General features: G+C 42.1%; 1 protein-coding gene and 1 pseudogene across 8 annotated transcripts in view; both read right to left on the bottom strand.

Moving 5' to 3' along the window:
• Positions 1-1,392: 1,392 nt before the first annotated feature.
• On the bottom strand, positions 1,393-1,955 carry LOC116846537 (annotated as a pseudogene).
• A 1,898-nt stretch (positions 1,956-3,853) lies between these two features.
• The window catches only part of LOC116846492 (homeobox protein SIX1-like), a 94,994-nt gene continuing 88,001 nt past the window's right edge, over positions 3,854-10,846 (bottom strand). For 6 of the 8 annotated variants that reach the window (XM_032820401.1, XM_032820402.1, XM_032820400.1 and 3 more), the window contains 2 exons: positions 10,340-10,793; positions 3,854-9,985 (listed from right to left, as the gene is read on the bottom strand). In XM_032820401.1, the coding sequence (XP_032676292.1) occupies positions 9,629-9,985; positions 10,340-10,793 (811 nt within the window). In that variant the 3' untranslated portion in view covers positions 3,854-9,628. The remainder of the gene's footprint in view (positions 9,986-10,339; positions 10,794-10,846) is intronic. The other 2 variants (XR_004378508.1, XM_032820399.1) reach the window with 2 other exon arrangements.

Genomic DNA, 10,846 nt, shown 5'->3' with positions numbered 1-10,846 from the left:
CTCCGCATGAAGAAAAGAATTTGTTCGAATATCTCGTATCAAATTATTATTATTACTTCTCGCGTTTATCGTGAGAATCTTTTTTGATAAAAGACTTGTAATTGGGGATTTCATGTTGGAACATTTATAACTTTTCTTCGACGATTTTCCAAGCGCTTGTGCGGAAAATAATTATATGATGCGGCAACGGAAATGCGATGAAAATAACGTACTTGTTCCAAATGCGCGAGTAGTATTGTTTCCCTCCTTTTATATAAGCCGGACGTCGTTCCTCGGGAGAGAAAGAGTATATTGCATATTGCACGAGACTTCGTGGGGTGGCGGCGCACATCGCACGTCCATTGTTGCAATTGGGCAGATGCGAAGAAAGGCCGGTGGTGTGTTGCAGTTCGCTTCGTGCCTGAATGCACCGTCATTACCGGCGCGTAATGATCGCATTGTAACGGTATCAAACTTATTATTCGCCGCGCACGGTAACGGGGATGCGCCAGAAGGTGGAAAAGAAAAGAAAGAAAAAAAGGGGGAGGAGGAGGAAGAAATGTGCACTTGGATCGCAGGGTTCGCGTCTTTCACGAGCCGAAAAACGTAACTTGAAAGCAGACGTTTCGTTCTCGCAAATTCACTAAGAATATCTTTTTTTTTTCAAATTTCAGATTTAATATTTTTTTTTTCAAGAATTGTTTTCCCAAAATATATGTCAATGCTCTCTGCAAATCCTTCCTTATACAGAAATATAAAAAGCTATAACGAATGCGCTTTGCTGATAGCTCGACGCGACAGTGTTAACTTTTTTTATAGCGCAGTACACCTCGCGAGAAAGAGGAAGAGCGGCGGAAAAGGGAGCATCGTCCTTTGATCCTGCGATCCATTCGAGCAAACCCGGAAAGATCGGTGCCAGATACCGGTTGGTAATTATTTCAAAACGATCGCCGTCCCTCTCGCTATTAGGTCTATCAGCGATCGCGATGACAGATAAGATCGACCGCCCTCTTTGTGCCGATATTTACCAGTGCAGTACGGATAATATCCTGGCATCCTCTTCGATCCTGAAAGAGAGCATCTGGCTTCTCCACGTGACCGGAGGCTCCTTTGTCCTCCATTCTGTTCTTATCATGACGATCACGGCTTCAAGCTGGATCGAACGTTAAGGGGAGCGTAGTTGCGACGCATTGACGTTTCACTTGAATCTTGCAAATTTCATCGGTTCCGACTCTAATTAATATTCTCAATTTGCGCGTAACATAATAGCATAGCACATTTCCCTCGCTGATGAAAAAATAACAAAGTATATTAAACGGACGTAGATGTGACGTGTATTAATTAATCATATCGAAAGATTCGTTAAAGTTGTAAGAAAAAATATATACGAGGTTTGATAAAAAAATACGCGGAATTTTCGTTTTTCTCAAAAAATCATTATTTATTCATCGATATTAATTTTGTCCCCTTTAAAGTACTCCCCATTAGATATAATACATTTGTGCCAGCGTTTTTTCCAATCTTCGAAACACTTCTGGAACGCAATTTTCGATATGGCGTTTAGCTCTTTCAGCGATTCTGTCTTTATCTCTTCAATGCTGGCAAAATGTTGTCCTTTCATAGTTCTTTTCAGCTTCGGGAATAGGAAGAAATCACAGGGGGCTATGTCCGGCGAGTACGGAAGCTGAGACATCATAACAGTGTTATTTTTGGCCAAAAATTCACGAACAAAATTTAACAATTTCGGAACAAATTTTGCTGCCACACGTTTCATGCCCAAACATCCGAAAAAATTGCTTGGCATATCATTTGGAGCCAAATGATATGCCAACATCATCAGCAACCTCTCTGATAGTGATTCGGCGATTGTCTATAATCATTTTCTTCACTTTTTCGACGTTGTCATCGGTTGTTGATGTGCTGGGGCGTTCGGGGCGCTCGTCATCTTCAAAGTCTTCACGGCCCTCTTGGAAACGTTTGTATTACTTGTAAACGCTTGTTTTATTCATAGAAGATTCGCCAAAAGCAACATTCAACATTTCCAATGCGGTGCTGCATTTTATTCTAGTCTTAAAGCAAAATTCAATGCAAATTCTTTGTTCCATTTTTTCCACAAGTTAAAAATCGCCGAGCATACCAAAACACGTGTAATCTTCTCGACAGCCAACAATAAAGTAAGCATGCAATATGGCTACCAATGTCAAGATGTCAGGAATAAGTGTACCAACACAACAAAAAAATTGTGACAATTGGACTTATACAGCCCGCGAAATTTAAAAATTCCGTGTATTTTTGATCAAACCTCGTATTCAAAAGAATAATACTGTGCGAGAAAACGCATACTGAGAGAAAAAATGATCCAATTAAAATTATATTTATTTCTGATCTCAATCATATTTTTTGACTCTTCTAATAATAGTAGTAGTGACATACATATGAACAAGATTATCATCACTAACATTACATAAGAATCTAATAGAAAAAAAAGATTTTTTTGGCCATAATTTATAGTCATTCTTTCTCTGTGTGATAGTTAATACCAAACATTTTTTTCTCAGTGTAAGAGCGACGTCGTCACGCATCTTGAGATACCAATTAATCGTACGTTACCTCGGCGATTTGTGCTCTCATACGATTAAGTAATCGCCCATAGAGATCGTAAATAAGCAGCGCGTCTCGACAAACAAAATTCTTCACGGTCTCTCTGCGTTGAAACTCCGGTCTCGCTGCCCTCACGATTTTCCTGAATCCGTCAGCGAGGCGGAATAAGAGCAGTCGACGCATGCTCATCGGCCTGTTATAATTTCGGTTCTATTAGCCGCGCGACGGGGCCCTAAAGCTCTCCCGAAGGGATTTTTCGGAGATCGTAAAGTTAAGCACGGACCCCACGGAGATACCGTGTAACGCGCGTGCATGTGTGTGTGTGTGTGCGCGTATATACAACGCACGCCCGTGCGTTTCGCGCGTCGCTTGCTGTAGCTGCGTGGCGGAACGGGAGCGAGCGAACGGGCCCTGAAGAGGGTCCGCCGAGAGTGTACTGTCAAGTAGCATCTTGACACGGGACTCACAATGGCTACTTGTTAGCGCGCTGCGCCAACAGCGAGGGGAAAACGATCCACACACTTGCCTTTTTCACATCGAGCTCTTGCGTTTGGGTTACGAGCGCGCCTCTAACTGTGCCCTCGTGATCTTAGAAAAATAATCTCCCGGAGGAATTTTCACTCGGCCGTCTGTAATCGTTTCTGATTCGTTCGGCCGACCAGAGATCCGTTCGCGCAGGCTCACGGCAGCGCGGAAAGATAAGCTCTATCAATTGTTCTTATCTCTCGTTTCCCGTCAGATTCTCCTCATTTTTTATTCTAGGGCAGAGCACCCAATTCTTGGTATCTCTCTGTCATTGATACTCGAGAAAAACTGACTTTTTTCGCGACCAGCATTGCAGGTGAATTTCTTACCTGCATTCTGTGACTCTAAGAGGGAATCTTCTGATTAACTCCAAAGATCGAGAAGCTTTTACTGAAATATCAATAGCTAACGAAGATACTAATAACTGGGCGATTTATCTTAATTGTGCTTTAAGCTATGTCGCTCTTGCGTGCGTTGCGGTGCATTTGTCTTTCTCACTTTATTAAATATATAAACATCTTGAAATTCATCTGGATTTTTCACGTAGAACTTATTGTCCTGCAATTGCGACTGGTTCTCTAAATCGAGAGAAAGCTATCAACGCGTACACGTGCGCGCTATTACTTACCGCCTTCTAACACCCAGCCTGACACCCAAAGTGAAACGAAACGTCAAAGAGAGACCACGGGATATTATGATAGGGAGCTTGTGTGCGTGAGTACGAACGTAGATAATATTTTGCGTGTTATTACTTTAAATAACATCAACTTTACTCGATTACAGTTCGATATTACATCTCGTGATCTCTTATAGCTACTTGCGCATCGTCTTTCTTTCCATTCTCTCAGTCTCTCACGTGCACTCCCGCACACATACATACATATGCACACATACCGTCACACATACACACACACAACACACACACACTCTCTCTCTCTCTCCTTTTTCTCACTCTCACATGCATCGCCCACTTACGTGTACACACGCGCGCTTATACATGTCCACATTCACTGTCTCGCTCTCGGCAATTCGTCTTTTTAGTTGTGCAACGTTAAATTTGTCCGCTAAAACACACGAATAATAAGAACCGGAGAGGATCCAGGTGATAATTGTTAACAATATCGTCCATGCGGCGCATTTTCGTCTCGTTTATTCGCTTCTTCGACGCTTCTATCCTCCCCTATTTTTCTCTATCTTTTTCCTCTCTCTTTTTTTCTCTCTCTTTTTCTCTTATGCGCGAGTTGCGTGCGAGTGCATAATTTGTGCAAGAGTCGTTACGATTAACTATTCGTAAAAATTAATGCTTTAGCTTTGGTCGAATCGCAGCATTCGTTTCGTACAAAATCACCTAAAGATTTTAAGTGTAGATCAGTAGACTAAAGCTTCGCGAGCGCGAATTTCGAGAGCAATGACATAAGATAATGATGAGATTTTGAGAACTGCAAGTAATTTCCGCAAAGGGAAAATAAAAAAAGAAAACGAAACTCGAGGAAAGATTGTACAAATCGCTCGAGAGATATCTGTTTTGTGCACCGCGACTTGTGTAAAGGCGCGCTCTCGTAATATTTCGAACGCGAAAAGATAAAAGCAACGGTTGCTTCAGCACTGGTGACGTAAACATTAAGGCGGTTCGTGAATTCAAAAAAATAATGTCCGATCAAAATAAAAAATAAACATGCCTCTCTTATCCGAATAGAAAGACTAAGGTGGAAAGACTTGGGTAAAATTATTCCGTGTCAGCTATGAGAACGCGAGACTGTGCAGCTGGAGACTCGTCTCGTTCCGTGATTTATTCGCAGCCGATTTCGATCGATCCTTACATCTAACGTAATTTAATAAAACATACGACCTAATGAGATTGGCTTAAGTTTGAGCTTCTAAAGGCCGACCTTTCTGTTCTGACAATACTGCTTCTGTAAAAATTAAAAAAGTACCCGCTACGGATGTTCTAAAAGAAAAACGATTCTGTCAGAGAATAATGAACAAAATAAGAGAAAAACGTATGTGGTGTGTCTGTGTGTGTTCACTTCTCGCACGATATCTTCGTTGAGAGAGATATTTCCATATTAACCGATTTCGTCTTTCATCAGTCGTTAATATGCTTCTATCTATCCTAGCATGCGCAATGTGGCACTTGCGAGTTGTCGAATAAATATCTCGATGCGGCTTTGGGCATAATTATTTCTGCGAGGATCAACGGAGTATACGCAATGAGAATGTGGAGGATGTAAAATAAAAATAACGTGGTCGGCTCCGCCACATATTCACACACATACGTACACATATACACAGGTCGAAGGTATTATTATTTTCCACATCGTTTCTCTTTCTGTCTCTCTCTCTTTTTCTCACTCTACATCATTCCTGTCCCCTACCCTGTTTCGTCCCGAGGACTTCTCTCTCTCTCTCTTCCCATAAGGGAAATCCTTTCTCTCCTCCGACATTCGAGATAAGAATCTACAAGGCAATGTCGCAGCTAACGGAATATTCAGGACATCTGCGCGCGCGAGATACCCTACGAGTGGAAAGTCGACATTAGAGATGAATGTAAGCGCCACCAATTCGCTATGAAGGCGATTACACGCTCTCAATAATAATCCCCGTTCCTCGGTGAATGCTGTTTACTTACAGCGGCATGTCGTACATCGCGATTAAGTTCAATTACAAAATTACATTCGGTGTTAATGGAACTCGACCCCACCTTTTCATCGTGAGAAAATAAAATTGTCTCTAAGGCAATGAAAAAGAGTATAAAAAAAAATTAAGAATGACAGATACTCGCGATACTCGCGGATAAATAATAAAGTATTCTCCTCGACGGAGAAACAACAAACTGGAGCGATTCGTCTTGTTGTCTCGACTTTTCTGTCTTTGTTATACTTCTCGCGCAATAATTCTTTCCCTTCCCTTCCCTTGCATCCTTTTCCTTTCGCGCGCACACACATACATACATTCTTTTTCTCTCACTCTCTCCATCTCTTTCTCTTTTTCACTATTTTTAGATATATTTATTTACAGACTGTGAACTGCGAATAATAAATGATAACTTACGCGCTACCTTATGCTGCGACAGCGTTCACTGTCTACTGGGATCACTCGAAAACTTCGATCTCATCGGGTTGTTTTTAGTCAATTTGTAGCCAGATGTTCCGTTGGTAGTAATTATTTTTCACACGATTGATATTCCTACGCGGTAATGATTTTTTAAATAATAATTTTTCTCTTGCGCAGCTCCATCCATGAAATATGAACAAATATATGGGATCCTTTAATTGAGAAAATTTATGTCATTATGTTACTTTTCCTGACAAGAGAAGGACACGTTTCTAGAAGTAGAAACACACTTTTTGAATGCGGTTTGTTCTAAGTAGTAGTCCTTTATGTCCATATTAAGAGTTCCACATTCTAGTTTCAAACAATCCTTACCTTTTTACCAATTAGAACAACCATAAAAATTTTAATGTCATCAGATCGATAGACCACTAGCAGCGTGATAGATTTCAAGGAAAAAGGAACAAAAAAGTTAAGTAATAAAGTGTTCCACACACAACAGTTTTTATAAAATTTAATATTTATTTCGATACTTAAAGTCTATAAATGTGTGTGAAGTTCCGAGTTCCGGTCTGTAGTCATAAGAGTCGCAATGGTATTTTGGGAAGAAGTATTGACTAGGATGGCCTGGATTCGAAACTTTGAAATAGTGACTAATATATTATCAGGGTTGCTACAGAAAATCTATTTTGAAATTCCCTGACTTTTACATGTTTTTCAAACGACAGTGGGGAATTTTCCATAACCAACATATAATCTTTAATTTTAATGTTTAGGAACAGGGATTACAGAAAAAGTAGCTTATATTATTAAAAGCAACACAAATTTAGTTTAGTAACATAATATTCGTAACATATATTCCTGAAAATGCATTCAGGTTAACAAAAATTATATGAATATTGGAAAGAAGAATGTAGTTATGAGACGAAAAAGGGATGATTGAAGTGAAAAAACTCTGAATAAAATATAAATTTTAATTATTTTGTTAACACACAATCATGCTGCATGGACTAGCATAGATGTATATATATTCAATATAAACTAAGAAAATTTTATTTATTTTTTAAATAACATTTGAATTCCTATACTATACCTATAAACTTTTAACATTAAAATAAAAAAAATAAACTTGACATCATAATAAAATCCCTAATGACCCTAGGTTTAGTAAGTGTTTAGAGATCGTATATTCTTCTCTTATAACCCAGAGGAGGGTTATTTATTTATCTTAATTTCTTATTATTATTTATTTTAATTTCAAAGAATTGTCAAGGAAAGGCCAAAATTCAAGGTTATTTTATATTTTTCCCTGACATATCCCGGTTTTCCATGACAAATTTAAATTCCATGACTTTTCCCGTTTTTCCTGGTTTTTCAAGTCTGTAGCAACCCTGAATATATATACAGTATAATTCTACTGCGTTGCTGGAACGTGCTCGCACAGGTTTTAGCGACTTGTGCAAGTATATTCTACTACGCAAGTATTTCTATATAAACGCGTGCCTGTAATAGTTTTTTTACGAGTCTTCAGTTAAACATGATAAGTGTTGTAATCAAATTTCTATAGCCACATCGTGACAATTTCGAATTGATGGTCTACCACGTAGTGTATTGATCTGATGACATTGAAATCTCTAATTTTTTTAATTGGTAAAAAAATGAAGGGTATCTGGAGAATTTGGAATTCTTAATATGGACATAAGGACTACTATTTGGAACAAACTGCATTCCAAAAATACGTTTCTACCTCTGGTTCTCCCCTTGTGAGATATTATATGAGAAAAATGTGATCGAAGGACTCGAATTGCCAATATAAATTTGGTATCTCTGTAGGCAGCGAACCAAGACGAGATTAACTTAATAGTATGCCGAATGCGTGTGTATTATCTACATATTTACATACAGGACAAAAACACAAAAGCGTACGTTGTAAGAGGAGCGCGGTCGGTTATGGCTAATTAATCAGCGAACGGGTCAAATCTGCAAAGTGGAGGAGGGGAAGGAAGGGGAGTGCGGCGAGAGCGGTATTCGCTTGTGTATTCCGCGTGTGTACTTTGCGTAAAATAAAATTAAAAAAAGACAAAGAAGGGGAAAGGAGACACCGTTTTTCGTCGCGCAATTTATTCCGCTCGGACAGAAAAGCGGAAGAAAGAGTACGGCGCCAAATACGATGACGGGACAGAAAAACGGGTGGGATTTTTCGCTCGTTGTTTACTTTATGGAAATAGTAGTGGCAAACACAAGCCGGTTCTAGCCGGCTCGCCGCGAGTGTACGAACTGAGAAAGAAAAATGCTAATATGTCTTTTGCTATTTCGTTCGTTCGGGAACGTCGTCGCTGCCTCGGCATCCTTTGACACCGCTTCTCGATGGATCTTCGCGGAGTGAGTTTGCGTTAGCTTTCCGTGGGAAAGCGGTCGAGGAATTTTTGCAGGTGGCTTCGGAAGTATTTTTGACTAGAAATTAATCGAGAAATCTCGCGTGAACGAGTTAGCCAGAAAGTATCTCCGTTTAGAAATATTACTCAATTAAAACAGAAAATAGAAGAGAGAAAGAAAGATAAATTTGCATGAGATTTTAGAAAAATCTCTCCGTGTGCGATTTGAGAACAGTTTTCTTGAACCAGTGCTCGGAATTACTTGTACAAATGAGGCAATTTTTGAGAGTTACCCCCCTTTACTTTCCTTTACCGTTCGTCCGGCGGGTCACGCAATGTAAAAGAATATGTGAAAGAATTGTCTCTTCAAGACTTGGTTTTGAGAACTTTTCAGATGAAGCGCCTCACAGACTTCGTAATATCAACGATTCTGAGGCCAAGCGCCGCGATTGTTGCGTGGCCCGTTTGGACGAGCTGTAGCGATAAGGGGAAGTAAGATAGGCGTATCCCTCGGAAATCGACTCGTTTATACAAATAATTCCGAGCATTGTTTTAAGCGATTAGACATCTATCCGAATGCCGTGTGATCATTTTAGGAAATTAAAAAAATTTCTCCGAATACTGGGGCGGTCGCGACGGTTGTTGACAGACGACTGTTTGACGCTCTTTATACGCTCCGAAACACTCATCGAGGAGGAAAGCCCCGTGGCGGCGATCCGACGGTGTGTCCGCGGGAAACTTTCCTCTCTGCTTTATCCGAGCATCTCACCGGATCACCAAGGAATCATATCACTGTGTCGCGTCAAACGGGATGCCTTTGATTTCACGTGTTGAAACCCGCGTTTGTGAGGCAACGCTTCTCGCGCTTCTGCGACTCGCGACTTTCCGTCTCGCTGTTCCCGTAATTCCGCGCTAACTCGAACTGACCGAAATACCGGCGAACCTTTTCGTCCTCCCGCTCGGTGACGACAGTTCCTTGGCGATCCGCGGGCCAACAGGTCGTTCGAGTACCTGGATCGATCGGTCTCGCGCGTCGCCCGCCGGGTTCATTAAGTCTTCTCCTGGCTCCGCTTGCTCTGAGTGCTTGGGGCCCAAGGTCACAAGGAATGGTACTCGCCCAGCACGAGGCCGCTGTGGTAAGTCGCGTGCGTCGTGGACATCCCCATCGAGCCCATGCTCTGGTAGGCGCCCATGCCCATGCCGTTCATCGACATGGTGTTCATGGTGTTGACGCCCTGCATGGTGTTGGACAGCATCGTCGAGGGGCCCATCGGGCTCAGCCCGCCCATTGAGGGCGCGATCGCGCCCATTTGCATCGACGTCGCCGTATGCGGCAAGGACTTCTGCAGATCCGCGGAGGTCGGCGTGCCGATCAGGTAGTCCTGCGACAGAAAACGGCGATCTTCGCACTCCTGCGATCCGTCTCGACGTGTCGCGAGAAGACACACACGTATCTGTCGGAGAACGAGGGACATATCTTTGGGCCCTTGCGCTCGTGCAAACTCTCTCGCGCCGGAACTCGAATATCGCGCGAGTCTGGCCTCGCTGTGTTCGTAGATTCTCTCATTTTTTTGATATTTTTCAATGTTTTTATATTTTTAATATTTTATACCTTTGAATCTTTGTTTGCCCGTGACGTAAAAATTTCATATATCCTATTACCGTATACCGAAATCAGATAATAGTATCTTCATCTCCAAGGAACACAAAGCAAAAAACCGAAAGTCTACATTTCATCAGTTTCGCCGATTGAAGATGGAAATCCAAAAATAATTAAAAAAGAAATTAAGTGGTAATCTCTCTCTCACCTGTGGACTGTAGTACTGCATGTAATCCAGCTGGCTCTTCTGCTGAGCGCAGCTGGGCGGTGGTGGCGGTAAGGTGGCGGTGGGATGAACCAGGCCGTGGGTACCGTGAGCGCCGACCTGAAGATGATGCTGCAGCTGATGATGGAGATTCCTCTTGTCATCGCCGCTTTCGCTGCTCGTGTCGTGGTGCTGCATGTGCGGGTGGCTCAGGGTCGAGCTGTGACCCTGGTGATACGAGTGCGGACTGGACACCGAGACCGGAGGCGGAAGCTGGTACATGCCAGAGGTTTGCTGATGGTCCACCATCTGTTGTTGCTGTTGTTGAACAGCGCAAGAGGACGGCGGCTGCTGTTGTTGTTGCTGCTGTTGGCCGGACTGCCGCTTGGTTTCGTCGCCGCTCTCGCTGCTGGAGTCCCCGAGGCCCCCGCCGTGGGCCTTATCTTCCCTCTGGCCACTGAAACAGCACGTGACGTTCGCACTTGAAAAAAAGAAGAGAACAGGGGGGGG

This window comes from Odontomachus brunneus, unplaced genomic scaffold, assembly GCF_010583005.1.
Source record: "Odontomachus brunneus isolate Ranch 3 - 2012 unplaced genomic scaffold, Obru_v1 Obru_scaffold_065, whole genome shotgun sequence".
Lineage (NCBI taxonomy): Eukaryota > Metazoa > Arthropoda > Insecta > Hymenoptera > Formicidae > Odontomachus > Odontomachus brunneus.
The sequence above is the reverse complement of the archived record's forward strand: the minus strand, read 5'-3'. Positions and strand labels throughout refer to the sequence as shown.